Below are 17,284 nucleotides of genomic sequence, written 5' to 3' on the forward strand. Positions count from 1 at the left end.
TAAAACTGCTCCATGAAACTTATAAATGGCTCACCAGAGCAAAATTCAAATTCATAACAAAACCTATAGATAAGGCAAAACATACTCTGACAATGTTCCCCATGGTAGAGTCAAAAAATGTGATTTGTTTTAGGCTGTAATGACAGACTATGTGACATCTTTGTTTGACAAACTGCCCTCCACATACTTAATACCATCTTAAAACAGATAAGACCTAAGCAGCCTTGCATATCTGCTTTCTAAGGCTCAGGGCACTGTGTAACTAAACAGTAAACAGAATTGTCTTCATTTTCATGATTTACTTTCAGTTCACTGTATATACAGTTGACATAAACTATGATGTCAGTGTTAGTGATGGAAGAGAGAATTGTGCATCATTTGTTGATACATTGGACCACTAATGTTTTCAGCCAGACCCCATGCAGTGTTTACGCATTGCAGGAGTGCCATTTGCGCTTTCACTTATTGCTGGATTTCAGTAGTGTCATCCAAACTGTTAACAACCAAACTTTCTGTTGTTATTTCTTAAAAGAACCTGCCCCTTTTGCTCAGGAAATACAATTATAGCTTAAGATACAGCGAGTCTGACTTTTCTGACAGTTTCCTTACTGTTCTGTTTCATGATTCAAATGAGTTGTCAATTGAATTGTTCATTGCAATGCAGCACTAGAAAAAAAAAAAAATCAGAAACGGTACTTGGTACTGTTCAGCTGAGGTAAACTCAACAAGACCAACACGACTTGTAGCTATGTTATTTAACACGTTTAATTTCCCCATTTTAATACATGAAATATTATTGGATCTAGCCTGCTTTATTTCCCCTGGGTTTCTTTTATGGGAAGAAAAACAGGCCTAAATGAGGGGGCTGCGGGTTAGGAACTGTATACTGTCAGGAGTCCAGTGAACAGGCCAAGGAGGCAGGCAGGCAGGCCTGCAGAGTCTAGCGAAGGGAATGTTTGCTTGAGCTGCGTTTGTATTCATAACAGGTGGCAGATTAGGGCCAGGTGGTTCCTAATTGTCATCTTGACTCGCATTGCTAGCTGCAGGGTCCAGCTCGATGTGGCCCAAGCCAGGCGACTATCAGGCCTTCCGGCAAGGAATTGATGTGCTCAGAGTAGCGTGTAGAGCGTGTTCTCTCTCAGCATTTCGGGTTCCATGGGAACGCTGCCTCATGGTGACACTGCTCATCAGCGAGCTAAAATAAAATCGATGGGATTAGACGGCTCTGTGTTTCATTGTTGGCCGTCTTTGAAGCCTTGGCCCTCGGAATCATTGCAGACAACCCCAGCACAGTATTTTCTCAGCGCTCAAGTGCTCTCAGATCTTCTCTTGTTCAGTGAATCCTGTTGCATGTACTGCAGTAACACTTAACACTCTTACACCTGCACTTGATAGGGTACTTCAGATCTTGATTTATTTGTCTGCCGAATGTCAGTTGAGTTTTTGTCTGCGTTCCTGTGGTCTGGTTTTGATTGTTGCTCTGTGGAAAAAGGTCCTTGCAGGTAAGAATTTCGTGGCAACACATACTGTGTCTGTGATGTCCATATGATATTAAAATATTTGAACTTGTGCACAAGTAAATCCCAGTGTATCCAGGGGTCATTTAAATAAACACAGATCACAGCCAGAGGGGAACAAGCCAACCAGAGGGCGTGAAGAGCAGGCCTGTCGTCATAGGGTCTCCCACAGCTTGCCAATGCTTCATTGGTTTTCACGGGGCTTCACAACATTTTATTGGCCTTTGAAGCTACTCTTTGTTTGGAGTTTCTCAGCAATGCTAGTTTTGTCAGTTTTACAATGAGCGACGATTTCATGATGAATTTATGCCCGTGTTGTTCCAAGCCAACGTTGCGTCCTCAGAGAATCACATAGGATTTTAAGCTGATGACAATTGATGCTGAAGGCTTTAGCAGTTCTGTGGAGAGAGGTTAGTCAAGCCCTGTGGGGTGCAGAGCTCACTGACTGCCAGTGAGAAGACGATGAAGTTCACACGTGTGTGTGTGTGTGTGTGTGTGTGTGTGTGTGTGTGTGCGTGTGTGTGTGTGCAGAGCTCACTGACTGCCAGTGAGAAGACGATGAAGTTCACACTGTGTGTGTGTGTGTGTGTGTGTGGTTGTGTGTTTTAAAGGAGCTTGCCAGCTGTGGGTGGAACAGGAAGGAGAAGCACAGCCTGGCGCCTAACGTGGTGGCTTTCACACGCCGATTCAATCAGGTGAGTCCCACTCCTGTTCAATCAGGTGAGTCCCACTCCTGTTGAGTCCCGATTCAGCTCTGGTGCTTTAAAACACCTGACCGGACATGACTCACACAAAGTCTGGTAAACTTGTTCAGTCATGTTTTAAACTGAAAAACATGGACACAGATGCCTTGGGCGTGGTAAGGAACCCCCAAAGCCATTACTTGTTAGTGTCAGATTTTATTGTCCGTCTTAAAGAATGCAGGTACCATCTCGTTATTCATCACTTCCAAACTCTGCATTTAGGCCAAAGACCTACACTGAAGTGTTGCACCATGCAGGCGGTACTGCTCCTATTGCGTAGCTTATTTCCATAGTTATAGTTGTGGACTTTTTTTGTTCAGGACTCTTTATTAGTACACATCAAAATGAGCAAGATCATGTTGTTTTTCTCTGTAATATGTAATATGTTCTTGCGTTTGTGCGTTTTTTTTGTTTTTTTTTTGTTGTTTTTCTTAAGATATGAGAAGTGTAGGTTTCGTTGGACATACAGTATGCTGTCCTGCTGAGACTGCTACTGGAAAACTTGTTGACAAGTTTCGTTTCTGTTTTCACTTCAGAGGGCATCATTTTAATCATTATCGCTAATGATGTGTTTTCCGATGCTTAGAGTGACCGAAAAAAAAAAAAAAAAACCCCGCAACAACTCTCTTTATTCACATTTTGAAGTATGGAACACTTCCATGCTTCGTTACCCCACACCATACACTGATCCTCTGTCATAACGTGCTGGAGCATGACCACACATTTCTGCCGCCGAGCGAGCGAGCGAGTGAGCGCTTACCTCACTGGGCTGGGCTTGTGCCCATGGTACAGTAGGTAATTGGCTCACTATGCCCATTAGAGCTAAGACCCTGCAGCTGTTCCACGGGCCTTTGTGACTATGGCAGTATAGAGATGAACGTACCGTGAAGCCATTACCAACCCTTCATGCTACAGCCTCCTAATCCAGAGCAGACAATATAAATCATCCCTGCACAGAGGGGAGACGTTTTCCGCTGATCTGGGCGCCTTAGGTAGCGGCAGATTACTAAGAGTTATTACCTGTCGGCTCCTTTACCTTTTTCCTCTACTAGGGTATGTGAGCCGTTTGGCAGAGGAAGTGGAGAGTGACATAAGGAGAGGCATGTTTCAGGGAGAGGTGAAGGATCCTGACTGGTTCAGGTTTCTCCCCTAACTGTGGCCAGTTACTTTCACTTGTAACTTTGGCTGGAATTGGAGTGACTTATTGTTGAGGTTGTCCTGACTGGGTCTAGCCAAGGCATAGGTCAGCGGGAGGGACAGGCCATTAGGCTGTGTGAAGGGATGGGGTCCTCAAGCTCCACAAACATGGATAGTCTGTTTTTTTTTTTGTTTGTTTTTTTTAATACAGAATTATTGTATTGATTTTGCCTCCTGTCTATTTTGTTGAAATGTTAATGTTATCCGCCCACCAGGGCCATGTAGTTATTCCAGTATTTTTAAAAAGGTGTTAATCCCTTTTGGCTTTTCCAGACACTAAATGTCCATGAGAGTGATTTACTTGATGAAGGAAAATACAAAAACATGGGCACTTAGTGGACCTGTTGTTGAAATGCCTTATCCTGGAGATAAGCCAGATATAGCAGGAATGGAGTCCAGAGAAAATGGGTAATTCACACAGACGTTTGTACAGCCACGCTCAAGATGTTTTTGTAGCCATAGCGATGCCGTTCACAGGCTTTTCTTCATCAGGCAAACAGCCAGCCTGTTTAGTTTACTTTGAATGGCTTCAATTGGCTTGACTGTGATTAGACAGTCTTAAGTCAGCCTTAATAGTCGTTACGGGTGTGTGTTGGGGTCAAGTATGTCCTCAGGATTACTCTTTTACAGCAATTGCCACCTCCATGCTTTCAGATCTTGAGTGTAGTAAATAGTTCCTGAGCACATGACTTGAATGTTTTATGTGGATCTGTGCATATGAAAACATAATGTGTAGAAATCCTATCTCCTTGTGCAATTCCGTACCAATTCTGTCAACTCTATCCCATCCATACAGACCATTCTAATGATCTCATTTCCTTTTTTGTTATGCTGACGTTCCGTAAAGGTCTAAGACAAACAGTGTAGGTCATGTTCCCAGATCGTGGGTACTGTATGGAGCGCAGCACACGCTTCCTGGCAGAATTTATGGGAAAGACATCAATTGGCCAGACGTGGTAGTTGATTATTTCTCAGAGTTTGGACATATTTACAGCTCCACCGGGGGCCGTTCATCCAGTGGCACTCTGTGAATGAGCAGCGTGTGTGTGAAAAAAGGTTTCAAGTGATTGGAGTGGCGGAGTAAAACAAGTGTATTTCCACACGTGTTTTTGTCGGTATAGATTTTTTTTCCCCCCTCCTGGCAGTTTTCGGCCCTGGCACCTAAAGCGGGTATCGTGACGGGAATGACTCCCCTGTTACTTTATGTTTACAACTTGTTTAATTAGAAATGGAGTTTGCAGAGAAAATATCGCTGCTTGTCGGCCACACAGCGGAGACTGTGAGAGCAGGCGTCTAGCCTGGGGCCGTGCGCTCAGATTTACTGACGACGATGAATGTTTCCTCACAGACATCTTTAAGCTATTACACAAATAAACAAGTAGCTGTAGACGTTTCCATCAGGAGAGCAAAACTCTCCCTGCAGATCTGTGCAGTGTGCAGTTTGGGCCTGTGTTGTGAGATTGGAGGTCAAAAGCAGTTCACAGAATTTTAATATAACTCATTGTCAGACTGCTTGTTCCGTAACTCACCAGTTGGCTGCTGAGAGAATTTACTGCCTGGTCCTTAATATGCCTAACCTTCTGATTAAATGCTCATTTCTTAATTGCTGACAAATATGCTGTCATCGCATTTGTCATGGTTAAAGTTATTGTACATATTCTCTAAATCTTAAGTCAGTGGCTGGCATACAGTACTCTGTTAAAAAGCTACTTAGGCAGTAGTTATCAGATGCCCTGTTTATTGAACATTGCATATTGCATAAATCTTTCCAGTATGAGGTCAACTTTCACATTAACAGCACAGCTTTGTTTGGAAGATATTCAAGGAGAGGCCACAATAATTGATAGCAGAACCTGTGGCCTCTCTTTCTAATGTACGCTTTTAGATAAATCATGAACATTTGTATGCTTGCATCTTGGAAAGATGGTTGTAAGTATGCAGTGGTACCACAAAGACCCACTTTTAGTTAGTAGCAAAACATCAAAAAACATTATTTGTTAGAAAAGATCTTTGGATTGAAACATTTTCTGTAATTCCCTGAATAGTAACTTTTGATTTAATTTAATTTGATTCCTGTAGGTGAGCTTCTGGTTGGTGAGAGAAATTCTCACAGCTCAGACACTGAAGATTCGGGCAGAGATCCTGAGCCATTTTATCAAAATAGCAAAGGTGAGTAAACTGCCTGTTGAATTACCATGAAACCCTAAGCATTTGATCAAAATGGCAAAGGCTAATGGACTGTAATTTTCCAACTATTAATCAAGGTTTAAAATGTCTTCAGCTATGAGGTTAATACTCGGGGGTTGGGCTATACATGGGAATGCATTTCTTTTTTATCCATTCTTCTTTATGATTAAAGCACAATCTGATTCTGATTTATTGAGATATGGGGCACTCTGGTTAATACACAAGTGCGGTTAATTGACGAATTTGCTGTTTTTAGTTAGCATAAAACACTGTTCTGCTGTTTAAACACAATGAGGCTAATACACAGGAAATTACTATACTTCTAGATGCCTTCATATTTTTCTTTTACAATTGTTGTTGAGAATTAAACTTACAATTTTCTTTCAATTTACATCTCTGTGCGACACCATTGACCCCTTGTCAGAAAAATACATGAATGGACATTTAGACAAAATAAGTTATTTTGTTATTATTTTTATATTATTTTGACATAATTATATATTTTGACATAACTATTTGTTAATGTTGAATAATTCATAATTATTTTGATAATTTATAACTGTAGTGTCTGTTAAAAAACTTTAACATAATAACCATAATGCATATCATGCTATTAGCTTACATTTGTGATTTTAAATATGAATCTAGGTTCACATCTGGCAGTATAAATGGTAATTTTGTTCAGTATTATTAGCCATAATATTAAAGAGCAGGCTAGAAGGTCCTGTCAGGGATTTTCAGGGATTTTACGCAATTTCAAGGCCATAACATTTTTTGTCACATTCAACAATCCTCTCCTTATGAGGGCTAGCTGGTCCTTACATGAGCGCACAGTAAAAAAAACCCGGTCTCTGTAGGCAGCCCAGGCGCCAAAAACTGGAAACAAACAAAGTGGGGGCAGCCTGCCCCCAAACAAAAACGAAACCCTGCGTAGAATTTCTCTGGGAATCCTGAAGGTAGGGGTGAGCTACATCTCTGGCGTGTTTTGTTTGGTCCTTGGTTAAAATATAATATACATTTTTTGCACAAAAGCATCTGCTAATAAATATAAACATAAACACAAACAAATGTGACTTCTGCAAAATCCCTGATTGTATCTTTAAAATTACTACATTGGTAACTGTACTTTATATAGGCATTTGATTGTCAGTAAACATCACAAATATTACTTTGAATTTATGGGTGTGTAGAGTGTGGTGTGAGTGGAACAGCGGATATATTTTTGAAATTTAAACTTTTGTCTCTTAGGGCATTAAGAAATTCTTTCCTAGATTTTGTCTATCATTGCCAAGAATTTGCAAGCCAGTCACTTTCAAATACTTTTTGATCATGATATAAAAGTATATCTGTTTTGTTTTGCCTCATATTTTATTTTGGCCCATAAACCCTAGCAACATTTTGTCCTCAATGTAACCACGTTGAGCATTTGGACAGCATGGTTTTGATCTCTAAAGCAGAACACTGAAACTCTGCTCACAGATAGTTTATCCATGACCACATGGCAACATTCATGCTCAATAAGGAGTCAAAAGAAGTCAAAAATTATTATAAAAATAACAGATTTGTGTCCCAAACCTAATCTGGAAATTGCTCTAAAAGAGCAGTTACTGTAAAGTAAAATGTTCCTGCTTTGTGTCCTTGAAATGTGCTTGGCTGTGTGCATATATTTATGCACGATCAGATCGCAATATGTACCTGTGGGAAAAATGGCACACAGGTCTTGATGACAAAACCTCTGTCCTTAATGATTGTTATGGCCATGACTGGACAGATGCACTTTGGCTGACAGTATAACGCAAGGACACTATTACCAGTAGCATCTGTCACCTGATCACGGTCCAATCAGAGAGCTGGAACAGAGGGAGTTGCCTCTGCAGGTCATAATGTGGGAGTTTGATGAGAGCACTGCATCATCTCTGCCGAGAGACAGCAGGGAACCCATAAAAAAAAAAGAAAATATGTGAGAGTGCATAAAAAGCATCAACGTGCCTTTCAAAAGGGATTACAGTTCACCTCTACTATTCCCTAAGAGCTGAATCATGAAAGAGGAATTTAAAATGTGGGTGGTTTTTCAAGACACTTTTATTGTTGCTGGATTATGGCAACAGATGCAGTTAGAATATTCTTCTGAGCAGCCGGCAGATAATTTAATAAGTAGCTATTTACACATTTAGGGGCCTCTATAATTTCTTGTCATTATATGAATTGGCCTGTTGTCATGCAGCCAGAAATATACCTCTTAAGGAATTTTACTCTAAGTTATACATTTTATTCCCACAGATTTTCCCCTTTCTTGAAATATAGGCGATTATTTGTATGATATGAGGCTGGGAAATTTGTACCTGGAAAAGAATAGCATTTTGCAGTCATCAACATTCAAAGCATGTCTAACCTCCTTGGCAACTTCTGTATATTAGGTGTGATGTTAAAGAAGAATGTAACGACTGCAACCATCTTCTGTTATTTTCTATTTTTACTTTTATTTAGGATGCTTAAACCCTAGGTGGGCTCCTCCTAACAGCCTTGTGTTATTTATAGAAAACATGAGGTAAACTACAAGCATATTGTCATAATTGCTTTTTATACCTTTACCCCTTCAGAAACTAATGGAGCTGAACAACCTTCATGGCCTGGTATCTGTGGTCTCTGCCTTGCAAAGTGCACCAATCTTCAGACTCAGTAAGACCTGGGCGGTAAGCAATGGCATCTTTATTTTCTTTGCTTTGTGAAGTACAGTGCTTGTTTCAGAGCTGTTAGTGTAATATCTGGAGAATATGTTGTGAGTTAAATGTATGGAAAGTATGCATCTGGAAAAGTAGCATTTTTGCTAACTATCACCAGAGAAACATATGCTACCTTGCTATCTACATTTACTCTGTGCTTCTGCCGATGAACGTGACCCAGAGGAATTTCAGCAGTAGCAGAATACCCTGCATAACACTTCAACCTGGTGGTAAATTATCTGAACAGCTTTGTCATCGGCATTTTTTACCCCGCTCATGTGGGACCTTGTGTTACAATAAACATTTACTCATTTTTACAACATAGAGCCAAGCCCGTTCATCATCGTGGAAAGAAAAACAAAGGAAGCTGTCAAAAGTCAGTTCCACAGAAACTCTTAGGTGTTAAGTATACTGAGGAGAGCCTCCATCATAATTCTGCTGGGTCAAAATAATGAATTAATTGGAATTGGAATACCATGCATAGCTGTTTTAAAATACAGTATGAGGGTGACGATGTCAAAGAAGTACTCCTAAACCTGAAACCAGGACTAGGCATTAATCATTGACTAGATTCTGGAAACATAGCACAACATTTTGGGCATAGGGTGTCATCGGTGGGATGTATATCAGGCGACATACACCGTCTGGAATGAAGATTGCCCTCCTAAGGGTTATCTTGGGGTAGAAGAGTAACAAGAGCTTGTGACACATTGCAATGGAAAGGTCCCTCCAACAGATTTCCTTTAGCTTAACAGCGTTGCAGGGACGTAGTAAGTTCTTTCTCTTATGTCAGTAAGTAGTAGTCATTCAAACTGGCAGCTCTTTGAATGCTGTTTCTGGAAGACCGAGAGGTTTTTGGAGAAAATAGTTCCGAGTGTCATTATCAATCACTGTAATAACTGACCTATGAGGTATCTTTCTAGAAATATTTACCAAACTCTAGATCAACATCTCTATCTATAGTAAGACACTGTAGGCACAACAGTGTTAAAATATCTTCAGAAATGCTAAACAGCAGCTTTTTAATGAACATCATTGATAATTGCTCATTTAAATTGATTGTAGCATTGAAACTTCCATTTTTATGCATAGTGTAGCTTAATATCTGTCTGTTTGTCTAAAACAAAAAGCACCTTTGGACAGAGGACCGATCCTCATATTTGAATGTGTGCATAATGGCAGATCTCATTATTATAACACCACTGCGGCCATAATTATGGCTATTGAGTTCTGGCTACTAGTTGGGACCAGTTGTTTCCATAAAGGCTCAGAAATTCCAGTCTGACAGTTTAGTCTCTTTCCATTTTCCTAGTGTCATCAGTTTTGGATAATGATTTCATTAGATTGAAGTAATAAAAAAAAAATATATATATATATATGTGCCATCATTAGCACAATGCTGCACAGAATTAAAAGAATAATGCCATGATGCCAACATGGCAGGCTGGAGAATATATGCATGTACGTAATCCTATTTGTAATTGCGGTTTTGCACAACATTTAAAAATACGATTAAAAGAGCTTTCATGCCACCAAAGTGACAACAAAGGTCGAACTCTGTGTGCTCTCCAGGTCCAGCACACAGTGCGTAGTCACAGACAAGATATATGCAGTGGGCCAAGGTTGTGATCTATGCAGTGGGCCAAGGTTGTGATATATGCAGTGGGCCAAGGTTGTGATATATGCAGTGGGCCAATGTTTTGCTTCAAATAGACAGCAGAGAGAAGAGGGTCAACAACTCGTTATTTTTTAAGAGGGTTTGAGGGTTAATGTTACTCGGCACAAATAGCATATTATTTCTGTGTTTTCATTTTATTGTTATCAGGGACAGCCACTTTTCCCCATAATCTCTGCAAACTGTTTGAGTGTCCTCTTATTAAAGATAAAGAGAGACTTTTCCCAATTTGTGTTCCTCTCATATGCAGACATTGTAATGATCACAGTGATTTTGCTTGTGATTTATCTGTCCAGGAATTGCTGTTTGTGAGCCGTTTAATAGCTTGTGCCGTTTCTTCCACGCTGTTAAAAAGAACACATGCATCTCCTTCCCATTCCCATCAGTTATAAATTGAAAGCTAACGGGACACATTAGTCCTTCATGCTTCCAATGGGCTGATATTTGTTCAGTGTACAAAAGCACTGCTAATGTCGAATTGCTTTTATTTTGTTTTTAAAGCCTCACAAACAGCTTAGCAACAAGATATCGTGGCAAAACAGACACAGGCAGACCAATGCAGGCTAGTGACTGTAATGACATATAATTTTGGAGAGACAGAGTGTCCATGGAAAATGGTCGCTCAGTGACTGAATAGCTCTCCTTTATTTGAGCACATCATATGGCAGAACATATTGTATGATGTATGAGCTGGACAGGAGGTTGTGCGGCCTGTCATTTCATGTGAAGTGTGAAGCATGGTCTTTGTGGTGGAGCTCAATTTCCTTGTATAAAACCCATTAGCCTGTTCATTGCAATTCCCCAGCAGACCCTATACACCTACACCTGTTTTAAAGTATATTTTTGGGGTGTTTTGCCTTTTTGTGGATAGGACAGTTGAAAGTGACCGAGAAGGAGAGTGGGAGAGATCGGGGTTGGTTATGGCCACCGGTTGAAATCAAACCCAGGTCCCCATGGGCCCCCCCCCCCCCCCCCCCCCCCCCCCCCCCGTCCTTACAAGTCCCAACAGGCCTTTGCTGACCTTAACATTAGCTATGGACACCTAACAGTGACCTGTACAAATCCTGTCTCACCCACAGAACACTCGTCTTTGTCAAAGACATGTACAATAGTTTCCACTGGTCTGAGAATTACATCTACCGGGGACTTTTCTGTGTTGTAATGTACAGAAACATGCCAGCAAAAACATTATAAGATGCTGACTGTCTCATTTCCATGCTGTTTTGTTCTTTTTTCCACCATTTAGAAACCGGCAATATTTTTTATTTCGTTATAGCTTTATGTTTGCATCATTTGAAAGCCCACCATAAAGATTTCATTGGGATCCATAAAGAACTGTAGTGTGGTTCCACGTTTAGTAATGTTTTCTGTCAGTGTTGAGTGATTGATTACTGGCATGACATTTCTGGCACTTAGTGGAAATCTCCCACACACTGACACACACTGACACACACACACACACACACTGACACACACACACACACACACTGACACACACACTGACACACACACACACTGATACACACACACACTGACACACACACATTGACATACACACACTGACATACACAGACACACACAGACACACGCTAGAAGGCTCTCCCCAGATTCAGTCACTGTTCATCTTTCCCAGTCCATCTACACCTCTTTGCACATTAACTGATGTGTAGTGGCCCGTTAGCTGTCACCATGAATCATCTCCAGTGTTTCCTTTTTAACTGATGTCGGTGATGTTCAGTGGCCTCTGATGCCTCATGTTCAAATGAACAGCAATGATAAGTAATATCCAATACGTTTTTGGTAGTTTTTTCCCCCCCATGCTGATTCACATCTTAACATGTTCTTTTAAACTGTCAGAGCTGTCATAACTCACCAGAGTTCCTGTTACATGGTCTTCGCCTCTCATCGATCTTTATGGTGCATTTTGTGCCTTGCACCGGGACTGTAACACTTCCTGTTAAAACTGTCTGCCATCTCAATGATCTGAAGTATTTGTTGTAAAACTGTTTGAATTCTACAATGGAAAATGGTTGTGATGGGATGGATTGGTCTTAAAAAGGGGTCAAACTGATTTTCTTTACCTGCCTTTGTACAAAAGTAGGCGAATGGCAAACCAGATCTCTTAATGGGGCATTTGCTGATACAACACTCTTAGGCCATTTGCAGGAGATTTTTTAAGCAAAGTAGTGCTTTAACGCACAACGGTGTTAGGGAAGTGCTGAACTGATCCAATGATGAGGTCACCTCTCTTCCTCTGAGAAGAGATATTAACAGGAAACCCGGATAATGGTGCCAGTTTGAACAATAGATTGAGGCTTACGGTCTTACGACAAGCTTTTTCCTAGTGTTATTCTCCCACTCAGTGGACGTGCTATAGAGTAGGTGTCGACATCATGGCACATCTTGAAAGCAGATGAGCCTGTGTGTCGTCCACTCATGATACTGTTGCTAGGCTACGGCAGTGCTTCCGTGCCTCACGTGTCCTCCAGGAGCTTTTTGAAAGAAAAGAAAAAAGCGGTTTACGTTTGGGGTGCAGCGGCATCCAGGATTGGTATTCCACGACTGGTCGGGTGGAGTGGTCTATGGCAGCCCGTGCGAGCTAGGAAAGAATCTCCATCACTGGCTCTTAACACAGTAAACCCAGATAATGATGTATGAGGTTTCAAAGTGGCCCCTGGGGAGCCCCATAAACCAGTGAGATCTGAGATTCCATGAGGTCATGACTGATGAATAGCCTTGTAATAGGATTCAGGAGGGAGAGACATTGTGCCCAGTTATTACTATATTGTTGACCTCGTTGTAGGACAGCATGGTGGGGGTAGGATAAGTATTGCTGTGTGTTTAGTGGGGGGTGGGGTGGAGACACATGGAGAGTTTCAATATTCTCTTACTTGACTGCAGCTAAGTGGGAGGTCACTTGGCTGTTATATTATGGGGTGAAATAATATAAATAAAACATTCAGCCTCATAAAGTTCTATTGTTATTATATGTGTTTTTTGATGTGTTGAAAAGTTTTCGTCATCCATTTCTATCTACTGGGATTGAGGTCTCCTGCGAGTCGGGCCTGTTTAACATGGTGTGCATGTAAGTTATTAGACTAGGAACAGTTTCACCCTTTCCTCTGTCTTTTTTGTATCCCTTGTATGAAATATTGATTTGAGTGTAATATACCATTATGAGTTGTTGATGTTTTGTTTTAGTAAAAATAGTAGGCCTACATTTGCTGTCAAGAGTCTGTGAGATTGACGCATGTGTTTCATGATGTGGTAGATAGTTCCTCCTCCTTGTGCGTAGTAGTATCCTCCCTGGATTGGGAGAGGTCAAGGCTCGGCTTGCATGCGTGTGTTTGTTTCCAATGACGGCCAGACACAGGTCACAGACTCCAGCCGAGCGTGTGTTTGATTTTCTAAGGTGGGCAAACTGGGTTGGCGGCCAATTTTTTCCGGGGGTCGTACGGTCACAACCCCGTAGCCTGGGGCCTGGAGCTCAAGCTGGTTTCGCCGAGCCGCGGCATGTGCCCCGAGTATGTTTTGTTGAAAACTCCCTCCAGTTGTACAGTCTGGAGTAAGAAAGCCATACCGTAAACCCGACCAGTCGCTGTTCTGCCATAGTGTTGTCATAACATCTCCGCTGCATGCTTCCCGCCATCTGGTCTCTCATTTGCCAGTCGAGACGGAGATATTTTTTATGTGTTTTAGTAACCTTTGCAGTTCCATGCTACTGAATTCAGGATCATGTCCTGCATGTCCGGTTTGGTACTGTTGAACTGCAGGCTACTGCATAAGGCCTCCCTCTTGAGGTTTTCCCTTCGCACAGTCGGTTAGTCGGCAGCACCTGTGGCTATTAGACCCTTAGATCCCTAAAGGAAGAAGAGAACAGAGGAGGTTTCCTGTGAAGGAAAGCCTGTGGTCAGCAGTTTTGCTCTGAAGCGGGTGAAATGTATCCCTTGGAATGGAGATGGCTGTCCTTGGTCTAGGTCCACACTTCCAGTAGCTTCTCTTTCAAAAAAAAGTAATTGTTCATTATTCTGCATGATTTTGTGATTACATGTAATAAATTGCTTGTTTTAGTGTTACAACTTTTATGATGTCTTTCCCTGATGGTGCTGTTGAGACAGTTATTGAGACAGTCAGACATTGAGTGCCCCCCCCATGTATGAATGCATTGTTATTTTCAGTCTGTCTCCTGTTAGGCTGTCGATGTGCTCAACACATAATTTTCCATCACAAACACACATTTTTATTTCTTTCCTAGTTGATTAGCCGCAAGGACAAGGCCACATTCGACAAGCTGAATTATCTGACTTCTAAGGAGGAGAACTACAGTCGCTTGAGGGAGTACATCAGGTCTCTGAAGATGGTGCCATGCATCCCTTACTTGGGTGAGCTCAAGTTTTAATTCTTTCAACTCCCCAAAAGTGTTTTTCATTTGTTGTCCTTTTTTATGAAAAGATGTCCTCCACTCACAATGTGTTTAGATGTGGTCTGTGTCTTTGGCCTAGCCAGTGGAAAATCATAAGGGTAACATTTGTATCAGCTGAAAGAATCCAAATCAGCAGAGGTAAACATTTCATTTCAGTTTTGTAATTTATTACAGAGCTGAGGTATAATTCTTCTACAGAAACACACTCCAGATGACCTCAGTGTTATTCACTGGTATCACAGTGCCATTATTTTTAGTTATCTCCCATCATGGTGTGAAGAATGTTGCGTGTTGCAACATATGACCTAACACATTTTATCTGTCAATTCTTCCATCGCCTTTATACTCCCACTCTGCTTTTGGGTCTCCTGTTTATCTGACGTCTTCTACTTTTTTCTGCTTGCGTAATTTATCAGTGTCTGCATAAGCCGCTAAAAGAAAGAATAATTTGTCTAATGCCTAAACAAAAAGCAAACAGCTTAAATTCTAAAGATATTCTGAACTGTTTGTGTTTATGTCGAGGCCATCTCTGTTCATCAAGACTTAACTTTGTAGCCAAGAGCAAGTCCTAACTGTTTCAGGCCAGACTCATTTAGACAGATTGTTTTCAGAGACTGGAGTGCCACTGCCGTTGCCATCATGCACCTGTCAACTTAGCCACATGTCGGTGCAGTTGAAGTAAGAGTTTAAAAAGAGAGTAAGCCACCCTCAAAACATACGGTTCTAATCATGTGGAATTTCTCGACAGTTTGAGAACATTGTGTCAGGGCAGCACAGCATCTTTATAAATCTGTGCTGGAGAATGGATTGCAGGACATGGAAAGTGTCTGGAATAACCATTACACATCCACTCTCATTCCCTTTTGTTTCGCTGATGACATAGAAGTGCCGAAACTCGGGTTCCTTTTTAGGGTGCCACTGTAAGAAGAGCTGCTGGATGAAGTGAAGATGCTGACGAACAGCTTTGTCATTTACAGAAAGAGTCTCAGGACTTTGTGAGTGATGTGCAGCTGTGTAATAAAATAATATGATGTGGGAAAAGGGAGAGGAATCCTGTCCGTACTCAGCCTTTTTGCATCTTTTCATGTCAAGATAATAATGTGGAAATAATACTCTGGGAACTGTTGTGATTTTGTTTTGATGTGTCTGACTTTGAGAGAAGTCTGGTGATCTCATTTTGAGTTTTACTTCACTTGCAAGCTTGCAGTTTTCCTGAGTCATTTTGTTAATGGCAGATTTGATGTTTTAAGGCTGTCCTATGGGAAAGACAGACCTGTAGTATTTGTTGTGTTGTTTGTGAGATTGTGTTTGTGTTGGAGGGAACTTTGATGTCTTTGTGTGTTTTGTTTTGTGTCTGCCTCACGCTAATGTGAGTGTGTCTCTTTTGGAAAAGCTCTCACAATATATTTTGTCTGGGTAGCTGATGTCCTCTCTAAGCCCCCTGTAGTAGAACAATCCAGCACTTGTTTCCCGCCTGTCTTCTCTCCTGTCATCTCAAATCGACAGTTGTTTACTGTAAATTTTGGCAAAATTAAACATGCCCTCAGATAACCTCGGAGAAGTTGGCTCAAGAAATGAATTGATTAGAGCACACTTTTAGTTGCACAGCTGCACATTTTACATTACATTTGAAAAAATATTGAATACGTTTTTTAACGATTTGGAAGGTCTAATATTTATTGCTGTGAGTTATTAGTGTGGCTGGATGGTTCTGCTATGATTTATGAGGTGATAACGGCTGATTTGATGCTCTGGTTTCTCTAGGGTTCTATGGGACCGCTATACCCTCCATTTTTGAGCATTCACCCTACCCCCCACTAAACAACTTGCATGACCTGCCAGTCTCTGACTATACACTTTTACTTAACTTTAGTTCAAGATATTCAAGGTAGCAAAGTACAGAAGTCATAAATGCATCAGAATATCTACTGACTGTTTGCTACCTCACAGACTGACATTTCACACCACATAATATGGGCATAAAGCTTAATTACACAGAGAAAGAAAAATCATCTCTCCGTCATGACGTCTCATGAGCTGTGTGACTGACACACCCAGACCAGCTTCGCTCCATTGCCCTGAATCAAACCATCTGCCTCCTGTCATCACTGCTGAACATGTGGGATACTTTTGGTGGAGATGGGGTTTTGATTAATGTTGGGGAGAAACACATACCCATTCCCTTGATTCTAAATTGGCAGCTTGTTGACCCTCACAAATCAAGTAGACTAATGAAGAAGTCTAATAAAGGTCGCAGCTGAGCAACAGAACATGCATACAGAATTGTTATCCATTATATGCAACTGATCATATGGTAATAAGTAGGCTACTGTTGCCAGTGTTATTCATTACATTCTGTCTTTATTACTTAAACTCACTTTTACTTATCCAGTTCAACATGTTGAATTGAATGACTAATGACAAACTTCCTTTAATCTTGAGAAGGCATGAAGCCAATAAGTCTTCTTGAAGTAAATCATAAGGAGCATTGTAACGGCTGATCTCAATCGTTGGCATATCCCACATGAATGTATGCTAGTGGGTCAGAGTTGGTTCGACGGAGAACATGAAACTGCAGCACCATGGTGGGGATTTGAGTAACTGTGTCTGTGTCGTGACATATTCAGGGCATTGCATCACATATAAACATACTACATCACGTACAGCACATCACATTAATTTTCTCTGCACAGATTGTGCTGTGGACTAGAACAAATAAACAACAACAAATTGTGAAGCATTTTCCGATGCCCTCTTTCCCCCACTTGGTCATAGTCTCATAGCAGTGTGCGCTGGTCTTGGTTCAGAGTGAGGTGGCC

General features: G+C 41.2%; 1 protein-coding gene across 10 annotated transcripts in view; it reads left to right on the plus strand.

The window, feature by feature from the left end:
• Nucleotides 1-17,284, plus strand: part of LOC121679927 (ras-specific guanine nucleotide-releasing factor RalGPS1-like) — a 78,072-nt gene that overhangs the window by 14,079 nt on the left and 46,709 nt on the right. For all 10 annotated transcript variants that reach the window (XM_042059004.1, XM_042059008.1, XM_042059010.1 and 7 more), the window contains exons 5-8: nt 2,129-2,212; nt 5,537-5,626; nt 8,245-8,337; nt 14,298-14,424. In XM_042059004.1, coding sequence (XP_041914938.1) covers nt 2,129-2,212; nt 5,537-5,626; nt 8,245-8,337; nt 14,298-14,424 — 394 coding nt within the window. The remainder of the gene's footprint in view (nt 1-2,128; nt 2,213-5,536; nt 5,627-8,244; nt 8,338-14,297; nt 14,425-17,284) is intronic.

The sequence above is a fragment of the Alosa sapidissima genome, chromosome 13 (assembly GCF_018492685.1).
Source record: "Alosa sapidissima isolate fAloSap1 chromosome 13, fAloSap1.pri, whole genome shotgun sequence".
NCBI lineage: Eukaryota > Metazoa > Chordata > Actinopteri > Clupeiformes > Clupeidae > Alosa > Alosa sapidissima.